Below are 19383 nucleotides of genomic sequence, written 5' to 3'. Positions count from 1 at the left end.
AAGAACATTTGTCAGACGCAGACCAAATGAAAAGATGCTGAAGGAGTGCTTAACGTCATCTGTCAAGCAATGTGATGTTCTGGGGGTGCTTTGGTGGTGGTAAAGTGGGAAATGTGTGCAGGGTAAAAGGGATCTTTTTTATGAAGAAGGAAGGCTATCACAGCATTTTGCAATACCTTGTGGATGACTCTTGATTGGAGCCAATTTCCTCCTACAACAGGAAAATGACTCAAAGCACAGCTCCAAACTATGCAAGAACAATTTAGAAAAGAAGCAGTCAGCTGGTATTCTGTCTATAATGGAATGAACAGCACAGTCACCTTAGCTCAACCCTACTGAGCTGATGTGGGAGCAGCTTGACCATATTGTAAGTAAGAAGTGCCCATCAAGCCAATCCAACTTGTGGGAGGTGCTTCAGGAAGCATGGGTGGAAATGTATTCAGATTACCTCAACAAATTCAGAACTAGAACGCCAAAGATCTGCAAAGCTGTAATTGATACAAATGGAGGATTCTTTGACAAATGAAAAGTTTAAAGGACAAAATTATTATTCAACTTAATAATCATTATTTTTAACCTTGTCAATGACTATAGTTCCTTTTCACTTTGCTGTATATCCTATTCAAACTCATTTCATGTATTTCTAAGTCATTTCTAAGTGACACCAAACTTTGGAACGGTAGTGTGTATATATATATATATATATATATATATATATATATATATATATATATATATATATATATATATATTTGTGTTTCTAATTAAAACTATTTTTACTTCCACAATTTTTACTTGATGGTAAAAAAAAAGCTTTTTAATTAATTATTCAATATGTATTTGAAAATAGCAACAGCATATGGGTATCCTGGCAAAATGATGTGTTGCCAGAGCAATACCCAGAAAAGCAGAGTTTTGGTATCGTGAAATATATACTGTGCAGTGTTAATGTGTTGCAATCCTAATAAGACCTGAGCTCTTTCTAGAATCCTAATTTGTGAGCTCGGTCTTGCAGGCAGATGCAGTGTTTGACACAGAGGAGACGAGGCACGGCAGAGGAGAGAGACTGAGGAGGATGGCAAGGCGATGTCAGGAGAGCCACGCCTGGGGAACTAGACGGCAGGAGTCCTAGACGCCTCAACAAGCCCAAAATGGCTCGCTGATTAGAGCCTGTCAGGTCCCCGCTCCCCATGGAAAGTGTGTGTTGAGTTTGTTTGTTTGTGCGTGCGTGTCGACATAATGTGCATGAAGGGCTGGTACTGTAGAAGGGCGGAGAAGACTGACAGAATAATAGGGTTTAGATAAACATGGAGGATGAAGTGTGGTTGAAGTCAAGTAGTGATGACACTTTGCATGTGACTGACAGGTGTGAGGTTGAGACACTGCCTGACTGACAGGTGTATAGTTGTTTTTTGAGTGGCTGAGGTGAGAGGCTCTGTGTGTGTGTGTGTGTGTGTGTGTGTATGTGTTAGTTTACCTTTACAGGTCTTGCGGTCTGGCTGTAGAGTGAAGCCTACAGGACAGCTGCAACGAACTCCAGTCACAGCGTCATGACACGTACTGTCACAGCCACCATTGTTCACGGAGCACGTCTCTGCAGAGAAAAACGCACATCACAGTCAGACACACACACACACACACACACAGGGATTTTGGAGTTTCAGGAAATATTCCTAAAACCAAAGCTAATTTTATTTTCAAAGACCATTTTTAAAAGACGCCTGTTAGTGTAGTTTCTATGTGGATGTGAAATAGACAGAGATGAATCCGGAAAGTGATCTAGCAGTTTGCTCATGTGGAACAAAGAAGGTGGACAAGGTAACACAACATTAGTTAATGCAGCAGTTAAACACACTACGGAAAACAGCGGATAAGAGTCCTGAGAGCGTCAAGGCAAGAGAAGCAGCTGTGCATGCCTGGCTGGTCTTAGGACAAGGTGAGTTAAAACACTCCCCACCCTCATTCCTTTCCCATCTTCCTCACACTTCCTCATGAGGACAGGGCAGCTCTTCCTCCAGACAGTTGCGGTCAAAATAAAAAAAATATTGCCCTGGCTTTGTCAAGAGCTTCCAGGCATTTTGGGGATAAAAAAGCAATTTCATCAGGCCTGTCCGTGCGTTAGAAAGATTGATTTGAGGACGAGGGCAGGCAGACTGGGGAGAGAGGGAAGATTGGCTGTCCGGCCGTGCTTCATGCCCACATCTCTAGACAGCAACACAGTGAAACAGAACAGACTCAAATGACAGCAGAAGAAATTTGATTGCACATTAAAGTGGGCTTACTGCCCATCACAATCTTTTGGCAGGGCTCGCAAAACAGCTTTAAGCACCCTGGTAAAATAACCGAATCGAGAAAAAAAAAACAGAATCACACGTGCTCGTGGAAATTACAACACCTCGCTCCAAGGGCGAGTAGACGCTCACACGGAGCATCACTTCCTCCCTGGCAGTTAATTCACCAACTAGGTCTATTAAAGACCCAAGAGCCTATCTCATAAAGTAGACCAGAACAGCTGGACTGACCATGTGCCTCAGCGCAACCCCGCGTCTTAATGGAGAAGCGACCTCTGAGGGGGAATACCGAGGCCAACAAGACACTGTGCTGCACGGGGGAGGCAGACCAAATCTGCGTGATTACACGCCGACTCGAGTCGTAGCTGGAGGAGCGCTATCTCGGCGGTGACTGCGGTGACAACGCGGTGGACCCCGGGGACAGGAACGCGACAGGAAGATGACCCAGTGAAAGTCCAGGAGTATAGAGAGCGAGAGAGAGAGAGAGGGAGAGAGAGAGAGAGAGAGAGAGAGAGAGGGAGAGAGAGAGAGAGAGGGCGAGAGAGAGGGAGAGCATTCCTAGTGAATCACGGTGGGACTGAGTGGGGGTGAGTGGCACAGCCAGAGTGTCTCCCAAACTGCTCAGTGTCTGCGAGGCACAGAGAGTTGGCAGGGAGGGGGATGCATTACTGTCACGACATGCCTCTGAAACGCTTAGTGAGGCAGTAATCACACCAAACAGTAATGATCATGTGTTAAGAGGGTAAAGAAATATTTATGACAATTACGGCTTGCCAAAAAAGAAAAAAGGGAGACAGGCTCTGGTATGTGTGTGGGTTGTGTTTTCTGGATGCAGACCAGCCACGTTGCCAGTCAGAGGATTCGGTTATAGCCCAAAATGAACTGTGAGCAAACTGTTGGAAATATTCACAATATGAAGGCTCTGATCTGTGCAGTGTTTTTTTAATCAGTTGTGGTTGTTGATGTAATGTATTGTATATACAGTTCCCCGCTTTTCTGAAGCAATAACAAAGCTTTTTGTGTGACAAATTACGCCAATGTAGTGATAAACTTGGGTTATTAGCAAAGGGGCAACATACCTCTTACTGGCTCCCCAAAAAAATAAATTTGAGCTTGGGTGGACATAGACCACAAGTACAAAGCGACATTTCAGTCAATGCCCACCATTGGGACATTTGAACAAAAGACAAATGAGAATAAGCCAACCAACACACAGACACACCCGCCCCTTTGTTCAACATCCCGCACTTGCCAGACTGAGCGCAGGTGGGAAGTGCAGGTCTAAGACACAAATATCACACAACCTGAGCAGTATATTTCCACATGCTGTGGCATTGGGTAACTGGCCATCTGGCCCACAGAGATTAACATGACCATGCTAGCCACACAGAGCCACCAACAAACTATTACCGCTAAACATCTCCCTGCTTCTAGATAGATGCATATACTTGGACTGTAAATGTAAAAACATGTACTGTAAAGTCAGGTGTAGTCAGATATATCAACTGTAAAGTCAGGTATAATAAGGTATATCAAATATAAAAGTCTGGTATATTAAGGTATATCAACTGTAAAGTCAGGTATATCAACTATATCAGGTATGGGATATATTCAGCACTCATGTCCAGTGATGCTCAGCACCCATGGTTTATTCATAGAAATCAACTTCACAGAGATTTTCTGTATTCTGTCCCTATATGTTGTCTGCCACAAGCAGCAGCCTCACGCCGGGGAAACTTCCGGGTATGTGTAAATGCACTTAAATAAAGACTGACAGTTTAACCTAGCAGCGGACATGCAGTTAGAATTGGGTTATTTAGAAAAAAGCACACTGCTATTCAGAAAGAAGGAAATTATGGAGTGAATGCTTTTTCAATAATAAAAAACACAAGATTATAACAATCCCTGAAAATGGTCTGTAAATATCTTCCACTACTGCACCTTTGAAAGCAATTCCGAGAACAAGCTATTGTCAGATTCGTTGTATTGATTTCTGGGCTCAGTTTTAGGGGAAGTCTTTGTTCCCTGTAACTGCTCACTGAAATCTGGGCCGATAGCATGAACAACCACGGAAACGACTTCCTTTTACTAGTTTAGGCACAGCTACTTTATTTATCTTTAAAGACCTTGAGACTGAAGCTACTAAGTAAATTAATGATTTCTCTAAATCACTCTGTCTCTTTCCTACTTTCTCTTCTGCATGCATTCAGAGCTTTGTAATTAATTCATAAATCTCTGTGATATACACTGGTCTGATGAATTTATACATTCATAAATTAATGTGATTTATATCATGTCATTTCTGTCAGGTCATAACAGTATAATTTATGCATTAATAATTCATTGTTTTTTCCCTCAGTTCAATTGATCCTAATATCAGGCTTGATGGGCAAAGAGTGACTTATATATATACTATGCACCCCGTCTTAAATGTTAAGAGGAATCATGAAAAAAAATATTTATGCAACTTTTAACTTTCTCCAAGTGGAAGTATACACTCCAAATATAGCCTCCACACTATGCATACATTTACATAACATAATTACTTTCAAATTTTGTAATCTTTTGCATCCACAAAGTTTGATTATTTAGGCCTATGTAAGAGGCAGTCTGTGTTTTGTCTATTACAGTGTTTATCCATCTGGGGGTTACTTTTTAACAGTATACACTAATATATTATGACCCCATTCCAGACATATGAGAGACTCAGAAACATGTGAATTTCCTGTTTCTTTCAGGAAAGCGTGGACAGGACCAGGGAGCAAATCAATTTTGGGAGCAGAAACCCCATCAATGACAATGTTCTTTCCAACAAAGAAAATAATTCACACTTTTTCCCTGATCTTCCTTGATTCATTTAAAACATTCCTTCAGACTGAAAGATCATGACAAACCAGTCCAATCTGTCCAATTAAACAGTGTTTGAAAACATCACATTTTGATTGGGTCACAAAACATTTCATTTCTAAAAGATGCGGTCAAAGGCCAAAGCAGTTTGGGAATGCCTGGTCCATTGAGTGTCAAGTAATGGACATGCCTCTGGCTCCCTCTGAAGCATTAATACTCTGTGATAGCCTTCCAGAACCGGCCACGGATAGGTGCTCGGCACAGCACAGGGTTTAATTCCCTTCATAGCAGTTGTATCAAAACACAAATAAACCTTGGGGCCCTTGGTTTGGCTTGTTTCTAAAGAGCCATCACAGTAATTGGAAGAGAGAGGCTGAGGACTTTGAGGCAGGCCATTCACTCAGCCCAGCTTCTGCCAGCACATCCACTTACAGCTTTCAAAGGGAGCATAGAAAGTTTATGAAAGGGTCTGACAGAACAGATTGGCCAGGGATTAACTCTAGGTAAGAAAGGGAGGCTTGATGATAACTGTCCATTCTAAAGCATATATATTGTACTATTCAATACATCCCATATAATGTTTAACTTTTCTGTCTTTAATTTTAGTTACAGGCTTCATCCTCATATAGCAGCTGTGTTTTGAAAAGGCGTGGTTTGAGATGGGCAGTCACCACTGTTATTGAAAGGGCATTCACAGAAGGAAGAGGAAGGTGGGAAGGTGTCAAAGGTCAGGGGTCAGAAAGGGATGACGCCCCTTTGGGATGGGCAGACGGAGGGGCGCAGTCAGGAGTCAGGGGGTCAGCGGAGCCCCCAGAGAGGAGCCAGAGGAACAGACATATTTACCATTGGGGAACAGCTGTGGGGCAGCCTGGTTCTGGACACTCCTCTCCCCTGCACACACATACAAATACATTGCAAAAAACACTGCTTTAGTCCTGCAAACAGGACCATCATCTGTGATGTCATTATCAGAATAATCCTGGACGTATATGATACCGTGCTGTAGTGGAGTACCGTTTTCTGGATTTTTTTCCCTGCTTTGACAAACATGCATATTAATATACAGTATAGGCAATCCATCTCTACCAGAATCAATGCCGAGAGGAGTTGCAGAAAACCATAGATTTTTCACAAGGGGGAATCTATCCATACATGTCACTATTAACTATGGCTGACCAAACAATTGTGTGTGCTTTCTACTTAACTCAACCCAGAAAATGGCTGTGATAGATAATTCTCCAGAACAAAGAGGTAACCACTAATGACACAGGCAGACGAAGGCAGACCTCCACACCAAGCTATCATGCATATAGAATACAATAGCCACATTATTACCAGAGCTGTAGGGCGGGGGCAGACTTAGGTAAAGCCAGGTGCAGGCAATGCAAGCCATTTCAGCAAGAGTCAGACTTGTTAGTGGTTAGTAGGAGAAGACAGGGACAGCCAGATTAACCCTCATGCTCTGCTGGCAGGCGTTTGAGGTAAAAGATTTGACATTGCGACACAGAACGGCGGTAATGTCGTTGTCGTTGTTTGACACACTCCTCTCCTCAAAGTGCTTAAGATTTCCTATTCATGTGATGTCATTCGGTAAAATGAAGACGGTTCCATGTCCTGTTTTAATTGAAAGACACAAGAACTAATCAGCATTATTTACTTCAGAGACAAGATGTCATATTCAACATGCACTGTTTACGGCCACTGTTGCCACTGATTCCCCGGCATGACTGCACCCCAAGACTCCCTAAGCAACAACAATGCATCCAGGCCATAACCCCAGAAGACTCAGTAGATGAAACGCACCGTCAAAATCAATCAAACTTACAACCACAGTATCATACAAATAGATATAAATGATGGACCATCTAAAATGTCTGGATGCGAATGTGTCCATTTCAGCAAGTGGAGTATGTGCACCTCCTTGTGAATGGATCCGTTTACGATGAGGAGTTCCCATATACATGTGTGTGTTTGTGCATGGAGTTTCACCGGCTCCTCAGATGACTGGTGCTCCTGAACATGTCTGCATCTGCCTGCTATTTGGGGATGTTCATGATTTGCTGTACTAACAGCTTGAATATTTCCACATGATGGCTGCGTCTTTAAGTTTTTGTAAGTTTCTTGCTTTATAGAAACGTACCCATGTACAAATACATGGAAGAACAGTTAAAGTGGGAGTGTTTCAGTGTGTTAATCCGACTATAATTAAACCTTTGATTTGGTATCTGTTTCCTGTATGGGAAATCTAATCTTACAGTAGATTACTGAATGTGTATGTGACAGTGACAGTATTACGGAAGCCATATATTCAGATAAGCTGCATTATTCTAATTTGATGTCTGTTTTCCTGAGTATATAGACGCTTGGGTAATACGAAATGTACCACAAGAAAATGTGTTGAGACTTGAACTCGAAACCTCCCACAATGCACTAAAAGTGACAGATAACAAAAATAAAAAGGGTAACCATTTCATGTGAAGCAGGGCTGCACATTGCCCATTACTGTTGAATAGCGAATTAGTTTGGGCAGAACGACTATAATGAAAGATGTGGTACAGTGCACAAGAAACGCCACTCGAGATTACTTACAAATAACATGGTGGGGAGAAAATAAACCTAATATGCATTTACATTTTAGTCATATAGCAGAAACTCTGACCCAGAGGGACCATTAGTGGCAACCATCTTAAGATAGCTATTTAAGACAACCACATGTCATAAAACGTACTTTTATCCATAAAATATCAGCAAAGTGCCAGTGGAAAAGGAGGATAACACAGACTGAGATGCCTTACTTAAATTGCTTCTAAAGTGAACCTCCTGCAAAAGATGGGCAAAGCCAAGCTTCTGATACTGAGGCCTAGTGCAGTTCTAACACTTGTGTTGAGCAACACGCCTATATCACCATATACATAGCTAATAAAAGAGTGAAGATTATTATCTTGATAGCTTTCTAGCATATGTATTAGTCAATGATCTTGCTAATGGCAACATCTATGACTCAAAAGAGATGTTTACAATCGGATTTCTAATTATATGCTAAATTTGACTGCCAAATGTATCCTCATATCACAGATGTGGACACAGTAGCTACAGTAGTTTGTACGTACAGTCTTTGAAGAGGTTTCAGATGATTATATATAAGTAGCTGGGACTCGGCTAACTTGCATTACAATTTTCTTCTCATTATTTTCAGCTTCGAATCATCCTCCATTACTTATTATTATAATCTCTCACATCACATTTTTACTGAGGAAATTCATTTTCACCGGGAGTCTTTGTCTTCTCTCACAGTCGGTTCTGTCTGTCTGAAGCAGACCCAATCATCCTGTCAGTCATCCTGCCAGTCAGGAGATCGTTTGGTGGTATGTTTATTTTGTTTAAGTTTTATTAACTATTAGAGGCTCTGGAAGGACTGGAGCTGCTACCACCACTCCCTTTTCCCTTGGTCTCCCCCCAAACCCACCCTAACCCCAGAGCCTGCGGAGGAAAACCCAAGACCCCAGCTGCCTGAGTGCTCTCTAATCTGTCACAACAGACGCACATCTCTCCGGTCTTGGTAATGGTGGCTCAGACATGCAATTTGGCCACGGCAGACAATCTAGCGTATGGCGGTAATGATAGGCTGGCTGACCAGGACTTGACATGGTCCTGGATTTCATCAACACCGTGGTGGAGAAGAGGGAAGCAGGCAACCTGAGCCAGCCAAGCAGCCACCTACATCAGACAACTTGCCTCCGAACTAGCCAAACAGCCACTAAAACGTTGGTTGAAGACTCAAACTGAACTCTTCCCGGCTCTAACATTCTCTACATTCACCTGACAAAATGGTGGGTTATTGCCCCACGAATAAGCTCCACTATTGACTAAACTGTCCATTGAAAAGTTTTGGTTGAGACTTGGTTGAGAGTGTTGTTTGGTTGAGAGTGTTGTTTCCTGATGCTTCGAGGAGCTCCCAAAAGCAACATAGTGCTCTGGAAAAGAATTGAGTCCACTGCACCTTTTTCTTTCCTTTCAAAAAAAGTTGAAAAGGAAAGTTTTGAGTGAGGATCAGAAACGTTAAATTTGCAGTGGTCTCTTAATTTGAACCCTTATGTTCCTCACTCAAAACCTTCCTTTTCGACTTTTTTGGAAAGGAAAGAAAAAGGTGGTCTCTTAATTCTTTCCGGAGATGTACTTCAGCCTAAGACCCCAATTGTTTAAGCCACTTGTAGTTGTATAAAATGCAGTGTCAAAACAGATACAAAATTTCAATTTGCTGCTACACCTACATGTGATCTGGCTTTGGCTCAACTTATCGGTATCTGCGACCATTCAGAATTGTTCAATTGCTTCTGCATTCTTTGGGAAACTCACTCCAAACTCCATGCAAAGAAGGTTTGGCATTGCTTTTTTCCAGGATGAAGAGTTTGAGTAGGCAGGCCCACTGAAATCAGCTGACTAGCTGTCAACAACTGTCAAAAAGCCCATCAAAAGCAGTGAACATCCGACCCAAAGCAGTTAACAAACACCAACAGACCAGCCAGCCAAACCAGTCAAACAGCCACCCAAACTAACAGCCTGAACCAATCAATCAATCACCTAACTAAACGAATCAACCGGCCTACAAAAAGCCTATATCTACGGTATATCCTCTTTACAGAAAATGCCCATCAGTCTGATTTGATATGTGGAAGATTCTGACTTCGAAATTCAAGGGAAACCAAAGCACACCTTTGCTATGCACTTCCCAGTCATTGGTATTCAGACTTACCTTACAGAGCCTCATGACATTCTACAGGTGTGACTACATTCCGCGCACTGAATAAATGCAACTAAACCACTGAAAAACGATTTTTTATTCAATAATGTTTTAGTTTTTTATCTGAAGTCATCCCTTTAATTTTGTGTACACTGAATTACAATTTTGTCAAAACACAAGAATAATTCTAGAGAACAGTTTTAAAATGACTGATTAATGAAAGAAGCCACCTAAATACAGCCAGTCGACTTTTCAGCACCAATTTGCACAAAATAAATATGGATACAAAGAAAGTTGGGGTATATAATGAAAACACTGGATAGTGCCCAAAGGTGATTTAAATGTATGCCCAATTGCACACAATGTCATCTATGTCACTATTTGAAATGTATCTGTTGATATGCTTCAGATTAACAAATGTAGGACAAATGTATATTTCGAATCCCCTAATCTTAACAGATTACTCATTTATCCACCTCTCATCACCAGTTCTTTTAAATGTGTCAATTACTGTGTACAGAGAATGGTGTTTTGGGGAATAAAAATATATTCATTAATTCCTCTGGTATAAATCTGGTGGAATTATGAAAGGATTAAGTTGAGGTCAGAATATGGCATATTTTAAAGCATACCTTCACAATTACATTTCTTCAACCCCAAACGAACAGTTCTCTTAAACGTATGTTACTTGATCCTTAAGATCAAGGCCAGAATACACAGAGATGAAAGTGCATAAAAATAATGTAATAAAGTTACATTTAAGTGTGTGTAAAAAAGTCTGGAACAGGCCCTTAGGAACTGGCTCTTCTTCCATGGGTCAATCTACACAACCTCTATTTAGTGCATATTAACCAAAGCACATAATATTAAAAAATATTAAATTGGCTTAAGGCTGGGTTTGAATAGGCCTGTTTTCACAGCTACATTGTTGCGGGGTTGACCCAAGGCCTCAGAGATTAGAGGAGCTGTGTGTGCCTGTGTAGGGTAGTAAGCAGAAGCTGGAGAATCACACCGTTCAGGAAAGCAGAAAGAGAGAGAACAGAGCAAAGCAAATGCATCCATGAAGCGAGAGAGATAGACATACAGGGAAAAGCTGTCCACTTGAGCAGCACCAGCAGAAAATGTGTCTTTGTATGTGAGAAAAGCAGCAGCAGTCAAGACATAACACAGTTACTTGTGAATCTACTTGTGAAGGGGAAAGGAGTTGTACAAAGTTCAATCTCAACATTTCCTCTGGAGTAGTAGGTAATACGTGTAAATACGCTGGTGGAGATGAACGATACATCTTTTGCTAGGTTATTCTCCATAACCCTGTCAAAATGTGTGCAGACTCACCTACACATGTCTTTCCGTCGGCGTGCAGGGCAAACTTCATGTGACATGAACATCTGGGGCCTTGGTCCGTCTCCTCACAGATGTGCTGGCAACCCCCGTTGCCATAGTTACAGGTCACTGTAGAAGAGCGCACAGAGCGGTGTGAATATGCTGTACAGTCACGTGCGCTGTAGGTGGGCTGTGACATTGTCAGTGTGAGTCCATTGTTTATATTCTCCTTCCATTCACGACTGAACCATCCCTTGCTGAATGGAACAGGACTCTAGTCCCACACTGAAATAAGAATACTGTTTCTTCGGAGTGACTATGGGAACGTTTGCAAGGTTAAAAACCTGCGTCTGGGTGTCAGTTTGTTTGGGTGTGTGCGAGTGTGTGCTTGTGGGTTTGTGGTGTGTCGAGCGTATCGCACTCTAAATACACCTGTGATGACAGACGGACAAAGCATGAGAGCCATGGCTTCCACCGCCATCCTGCCTCCACCCCCACCACCCCCACGCCTTGTGCCCTTTCCCTGATTAGAATAACACTTCTCCAATCCTCATTCAAACATCCAGGCAAATCCCCCCCGGCCCGGCCCAGACCTGGCAGGATGATCCAAGGCAACAGGAAGTGTGTGCTGTCCGTCATAAGGGCTCAGAAACCCGCTGCTCGCCCTCTGAACCACTCTGGTTGTTTTTATTATTAGACAATATAAATGGGATGAACTGGCAGCATTTTTGGAGACTTTGGAAAATGTGCTTCTGATACCGTGAGACTGTGATCACACTTACACTTGCAGTCCCTCATGTTCCTGGTGAGCTGGAAGCCAGGTCTGCACTCACAAGCGATGCCTCCCTTTGGTGTCTCCCGGCAGATGTGAGCACAGCCATGGTTCTTGTCCATGCAGGTGGGGCCCTCCTTGGTGCCCTCTGACCGCGCTGCCGGGAAGAGAAAGACAGAGTCGAAGGTGAATATGCAGTGCTACCCTTCCCTAAGCCACCCGCTGAAAACCAAATCGAATACGGTAGATACCATTAAAATCTCTAGGGTGTGTGGTACCCGGTTAGCACACTGCATTTTGTCAGGCTATAAAAATGATCCGGCCTGAAGAAAGGATCGAACCCCCACCAGGAGTTTATCCTGCCATCCTGCAAGCTTAACTGAGGTAATCCCCAACAGAAACGAGATGTGACTAAGAGGCACATTAAGGAGATATTTTCACACTCAGCCAAATTCTTCAAGCTCTGAGGCAAGACTCGGTTGGAGAGCACAGGCCTAAATAACACATCTATTTTCGGAGGTTAACCACATTCTAACCACAATGCTTTGGTTAAGTTCAAATGGGTCACGTTCCTGTGGATGCATGGATACGTTGTGAGTCCAAACACAGCAAAGGGATGCTTTTGTTGGCCCCCATTATATAAAGCCTTTTTGCAATAGCGTATCTGAGTGTGTTAACTGTTCAAAACTGCAATCAAAGTGCCATTTAGATATTTAATTTTGATCTTATGTATAAATGTATGAAAGTCATTTATTTAACACATTCTGTGACTCTATTCTAGGTCTCCGTTCTGTTATAAATGATAACATGAGCCTGGGGCACATCTGTTATTTTTTTGTCTATGTATTATGGATAACATCTTCAGGGATCCCAGGCAGGCAGAGTTGACTCCATGCGATGTGGGACAACGCCTCCATTACGGATGCAGTGACAAGCCTCAAACCTATTGTTTCATTAACAACCAAGCACTCTACAGTATGTGGTGAGCAGACACTGAGGAGGACTTCCAAATGGCACCTTACTCCCTCTTTAGTGCACTACTTTGTGCCATGGCCTGTAGGCAATAGCATATTTGGGTTTCAACACAGGCGAGAATATGTCTCCATTGGGATGTATCCATTGGGTTTTGGTCGAATGTCCTGATGTATACCGTAAATTCCAACATTCATATTTGAATTCATTTTTCTTTAGCACGGGTATATGGCTGTAAATACATCTCATAGCACAAGAGCCAAAAGTCTTACAGGCAAAACCATACAGAAAAAGGTATCTACTAGATTGCATTTATTATGATCGGTATAATTACAATAATTATATTACATGGATAATTATCATACTGTTTTCATGTGCCTTTCCTGTGTAGGAATGAGATGATGGGAAAGTGTTATTAATAAGTTTACATGTGCCGACAACCCATGGCAAAGAGACAGGGTTGAGCCTAGTTCCATCCTTAATGACTTATTTATGTACTTTAACGCCTTCTTTCATAGCCTTCCTTTAATGACACCCTCTTGTTTTCCACGTATTCTGCCAACAAACTGAACTGGCCCTTTTATTAAGTTCCACGTAGTTAGGGCTGATGTCAGAGAGACTTCTACAGCATACAGTATATTCCTCCCTCCACGTTTTGTCTCACTAAGGAAGCACGAATTCTGGGTGATGTTAATCTCTTGCATTAGCGCTGTCCGTCACCTAAGAAGTGTTAGTTAAGAAGTGTTAGGATGTGAGACTTCGGGCCTTCTGTCAGGCTTCCCTGCTCGGGATTTCCTGATCCATAAAAAGGGGTGATGGAGAAGGCAGAATGATGGGAGAGGCTGAGCAATCAAGACACTGACTGCAAAAACAGCCAGAGGACAGAGGATGGGCTCAGAACAAAAACCCTGTTTGACCACAACAGCGGTAGAGACACAGTAAGTACAGGGTCGATGATGGAAGTCCACTGACCATAAAACAACACACCCTCTTTAAGTTGCAGCTAACCTCAGGAGGTCAGGGTGGAGGGAAACTTAAGCAGGACTTGGAATTCAACTGTCCTTTCCCACTGCTCCGTGTCCGTCTGAGGGGGAAAGAGGTCTGTGAACACAGAGAGGGATAAAGTTTCCCACTTGGCAGGCCCTGAGAGACCCAAGATCACTTACCAGGGTCACAACACGTTCTCTCCCCACCTATTTGAGAGCTCTATGAGATCCCTCTCTCATAATACCGCAGATCCATCCATCAATGGCAGGTCGGGACAGGGCCAGAACCTGGGCCCTGCTCTCTCAGTGGGGCTATAAAAGCCTAAGTGCTGACACAATGGCCCTTCTCCCCCTGGCCAAGCTACGGAACCAACCGCTGCGGTTTTCCTCCAATTGGCTGCCAAATGACTACAGTTTTAATCATTACTACTACAGCTATTATCATTTCCGTTGGGTCTGTTGTTGAGAAATGCAATACATACAAACAACAGGGATGCGAGAGGACAATGGGTCTAAGAGCTGGGAAAAGTGACAAAAATGTATGTATGGATTGCAAACACTGCCAGTCCTCTAAAACAAGCCTGTGACCAATAAAACACAAGTCTATATGTGGAAACCAATCAAATATATCTTTGTGCACTGTACTGTGTAAGCAATATGGATTAAAGCCGTTGAGCCAGAAAAGAGTCTTCCAAGTTGCTACCGGTTGAAAGACTGGACATTGGTTCACTATTGAACACAAACAACAATCATCAAAATACATTGACTGCACTGGAAAAGTATGGCAATTAGAGCAAATACCAGCATCAGGGAGGTAGACCCCCGCCCACTCCCCCGCCAGAATCGACATCACAGTAGGCTCCAAACAAGATAGGTCATGACCCATATAACAGACACTCTGCACAGGCCAGTAACCCAGGGACTACTGTCCTGCAGTGAACCACAGGAGGCCAAAGCTAAAGTAATGCTATCTTTAACCTCTCTCTCCCTCCGAGCTCCAAGTCCACACACAATTGTATTCAGTGTCAAGGCTAAGGTCTTTAAAGTGCAGGGGAACATGTTAACAGGAGCAAAACAAGGCCTAATGGACACTTCAATTCTGTAGTGATTAGAAATTTGATTCTGTCCAATCATTCCTGGTTGTCATATCGATGTATAACACAGAACACAGCTTTAAATCTGTCTGAATGGCAGTTCCCTGAATGGCACTTAAGGCCACTGTGATGGGCAATACCTAAGGATGAGATCTCTATGAATCCTTATGTGACAACAAGGTAAGATTGAAGCGTATCATTTCTAGGTTTATCCAGAGCTTAAAGCATGTGAGTTATGCTACAATAACCTGTGACGCTTTCAGAAGTCTGACATTGACATTTAAATTGTTATTACCACCTTTATTATACAAAAATTTGATAAACCGAATTGGAATCAATCACACCCTGGTACTCGTATGGCATTATGAAGGATGCAGAATGATTTTCTAGGCACTGTACCTAACAGGTAAACCTGCAATGCCCCAACCTGGTAACTAAGGCAGCATGTTGAACATGGGAAGTGGCACTCAGCCAATCAGAAGAAAACACATTATATAGTCCCGAATTCTCACTGAGGCGAAGCCAGTTAGACTTCTGGAACAAAGCCCTATCATGGGAGCCTCTTCACCTGAGCTCCCCAACAACATAAGAGCCTGCTCAGTGAAAATGTAGCGCTTGGCTTTGGAGAGTCCCACATAATAGATTGTAAAGTGGTAGGACATGCTGGGGTTTTATTGGCATAGGTGTTTTGGATGGTGAAAGGAAGGCTTGTGGTACATAAGAGCCCAAACTCCATCAAAACCTGGTCACACAGGACAGAAAACTCTGGAGGGGAGAGGGAAGACCCATACGGAGAAGAGTGCCACCGGTTGCTAGGGGACAAGGACCGAAACATGGAGCCACCAGGCAATTAAACCAGCATTCCTTTCCCCTAGATAATAGGCCATTAAACTTTTAACAGGAGAATAAAAATGTCAGTGCGTGGAAAAGGCAGAGCTGAGGAGGAAGCCAGGACTGGGACGGGGTGCAGATGGGCCTGTGGTCCTACAAGGAGACCAGGGGATCTACGTCCTGACAGCAAGCCATCAGAGAGGTGGCAGAGTCTGCCCTCAGAGCAAAGGGCTACTGTTTGGGCCCTTTTGCCAGCTGTTGGGTCCTCCCAAAGTCTTGTTGCAGAAACAACATTCACATACTAGGAAACCCATCACAGCTGGGGAAAGTGGGAGTTTACAGTTTTTTACAATTGCTAACAAGCATTGGTCAATGCTGTGGATACATGTGCAAAACTCTAAACACAGTTCACAACGACACTCTATGTGGCAACCGGCGGAACATTTTTAATTGCTTTGACACAAAATGCATTTTATGACAATACTTGTCTCACAAAACCACATTTACCAACAAAACTCTATGTATCAACAGACCATTTTGCAAATGTTTAGATCAAAATTGTTAAACTTAAGTTCAAAAGCTACTCAAAATTGAAATAGAATGACATTTTTTACATCTAGAGTAAAAGCAAAACAGAAATTTGGCAATAAAATAATTATTCTCTAATTATTCACAGCTGATTTTCATTCTACATTATGTAACTGAAGACCTTTTCAGGCCAAGCGGTGTGCTGTGGTGAGATGCAACAGACAGGGTTGACCAGCATTGTTAAATATCTGTTTCATTTAGACAATATGATTTGCATATTCATTATGTGTATACACGTTTTCCTTGTTTAACAGGAATGGAATTATTTATTTTTGTGCAAAAAGCAAAATACAGTAGTTTGTAAGTTGTATTGTAAGTAAGTTGTATTGAAGCATATTGCGGCCTTTCTGCTTTATTTCTTTACATATCTTGCAGAAAATTCTACACAGTACAGGTTTGCCACTCTTCTTTTGTAAAAATGACTGTTGGTTAATAAAAAAAGATGATATTAAAGACAAAGAGACACATTCTCAAGTGGTAGCCATTTATTGAGTTTTGAAGGTCATCATAAAATGAAGGACAAAGCGTGCATGTCGTGAGAGACTGTTAGCTTTCATTTGGTAGATATAATTGCTTTTGAGACACGTAAGATGTGCATTGCCAAGTCGCATGTTGTTTTGATAACTGTATTTAGAGTTCCGCACATTCATCTGCAGTATTGAAAAATGCTTGTTAGCCATTGTAAAAAAACTGTAATGTGGAATATATGGGATGTTTCACCACTGAATACATGTTCATGTCTGTTGTTGGGGACGACAGTCATCTGTCTACCAAATCCAAAAACTATTATTTAGACGCTATGGCATTCTTTCCAGAAAAGTATTTGCAGAGTTTCCTAATGATCCTATCCAAGGGGAATCTACAGTGGGTACTTTAAATACCTTTGATAAAGGAAACATGTTTTTGAAGGATTTTGTCATAGTCTCTTTACCTGAGGGTGTATACGTTTTTGTGTACGTATGTGTGTGAACACAATAGTTATGATACACTGGTACTGTGTGTGTGTGTGTGTGTGTGAGTGATGTACTGCCATGTGTACCCATGTGTGTTTGTGACTGCATCCATCTATGTGTGTCTGTTTTCCAGCACCTGCTCTGGGATGTGACCCTCTCCCCATCTCTCCTCCTGTCATCACTCCACCCCATCCCACCTCCTCTCATCACGTCAAGGTCACCTCTGCTCTCCCTCTCCCAGTGGACCAAGCAATTCATTACCCCCCCCCCCCCCCCCCCCCCCAACACAGCGGGACACTGAACAACATAGATCCACCACACCAAAGGCTTACATGAACGCCCGCACAAAGAACTACGCTTTCGCTTCAATCAAAAGAGTTGATATTTCAGTGCCATATTAAAGCAGCTGTCAATGTTTCTGACTGAAGAGGGAGTGAGGATTCGGGCTGGCCCTCTGGGTTACAGCAATGACAGAAAAAGTGTTAGTGGAAAAATCCCACTGGCACTAAAGCAGTCCGCTACAGCATGCTGGCCCGGCAAGCTCAGAGATGGCCTTCAACAAACCCGCATTACGAAAAGGGAAGTCCGCCACAAAAGAAGTATGGAGGATTCAGCAGTAGTGAAGCCAACATTTCCCAGAGACCGAGCCAGTGATGTATATATTTGTTCAAGCGTGGGGAACCATGGGGCCTATGAAAGCCCCGTCTAGACAAAGAGGGTATAGCAACTGAAGGTAATTGAGAGATGAGAATGAGAGGGGGAGAGAGGGAGTGAGACGGAGTGACAGAGGGTGATGGAGAGGGAGAAGTAGAGCTAGCGAGAGGAGAATGTGACAGGGGGAAGGAGCAGGGAGAGAAAGAGAAGCAGAGGAAGAGATGGAAGGAGACAGAAGGAATGTGGGATTAAGGAGACGGCAGGGAAAGTGAGAGAGAAAGAAGGAAAAAGGAGAAAAGATGAGGAAATGGATTGCCGGTAAAGAGCACGAGAGAGCAAGAGAACAAGGGGAGAGAGAGAAATGAAGATAGAGAATGGAGATGGGGGAGTGTCCCAAAAGTCTCCTAGAGATCCAGTATTTGATGCCGGACTAATGGGGAGACTTAATAGGTAGCCTTGGGATTGCGGGACGTCCCCCTCGCTCCACTTCCCTGGAATAGGAAAAAAGCCTAGTTATACGGTTGGGCTGCAGAGCAATGGAGCAGCCACTCCTGCACTTGTAAAAACAGCTCTGAGGCCAGCGTAGACCCAGGCAGGCAGGCAGGCACGCTGAGATCCAGCTCCTGAACTTGTAGCTCCAAGAAACGATACAAGTTCTCGACAGAAGTGGCTCCAGGCAGGAAGAAAAAGTATTCTCTTTTCACACTACACCCAACCATGGTGGAAAACTTAAAGTGGAATTTTAATCCAGTGGTGTCCTTGTTTTATGTGGTCCATAGTCCAAGAAATGCTGTTTCAAAACAATGTCTAGATATTTAATCAGAATTGTCCTGGTGTACGGCAAGAGGAGTACTACAGCTAATGTTAGCAATGGCAACTAACAATGATGAAAAAAGGACAATACTATTTTCATCCAAAAGTCATAGCTGCCTAACTCACATCTGTGATAATATTTTCAGACAGTAGCTAGCTTGACCTTAGCTAATTGCTTACACTAATGTGTTTTAGACGACAGCAACATGGCACACAAACGAGAAGGGTTGTCATAAACACAAGCTCTTTCTATGCCAAAGCATAGAAAGAGCTTGCTAGTCTACACACAGTTTATAATGATTCTCACAGAAAATATAGGAATCCTTTAGAAATAAAGCAGCTATATACTTTACCACTGCATTCAACTATTTATAATTTAACAGACGAATGAACTGAAGTGCCATTTGTTTAAAGCAGCAGTCCAGAGGCATTCAATCAATCAATCAATCAAAGTTATTTATAAAGTAATTATAATGTAATCAACAACAAATTAATTATAAATGTGAAGTGTTACAAAG

At 42.6% G+C, this 19383-nt stretch overlaps 1 protein-coding gene across 4 annotated transcripts in view; it reads right to left on the bottom strand.

Moving 5' to 3' along the window:
* scube3 (signal peptide, CUB domain, EGF-like 3) overlaps positions 1-19383 on the bottom strand; it is a 102614-nt gene that overhangs the window by 28777 nt on the left and 54454 nt on the right. For 2 of the 4 annotated variants that reach the window (XM_010891441.5, XM_010891442.5), the window contains exons 5-8: positions 11985-12131; positions 11215-11331; positions 5982-6029; positions 1478-1594 (exon numbers count right to left, since the gene is read on the bottom strand). In XM_010891441.5, the coding sequence (XP_010889743.3) occupies positions 1478-1594; positions 5982-6029; positions 11215-11331; positions 11985-12131 (429 nt within the window). The remainder of the gene's footprint in view (positions 1-1477; positions 1595-5981; positions 6030-11214; positions 11332-11984; positions 12132-19383) is intronic. The other 2 variants (XM_020051903.3, XM_020051904.3) reach the window with 1 other exon arrangement.

This window comes from Esox lucius, chromosome 12 (assembly GCF_011004845.1).
Source record: "Esox lucius isolate fEsoLuc1 chromosome 12, fEsoLuc1.pri, whole genome shotgun sequence".
Taxonomy (NCBI): domain Eukaryota; kingdom Metazoa; phylum Chordata; class Actinopteri; order Esociformes; family Esocidae; genus Esox; species Esox lucius.
Note: the sequence above shows the minus strand (reverse complement) of the source record. Positions and strands in the feature narration are given on the sequence as shown.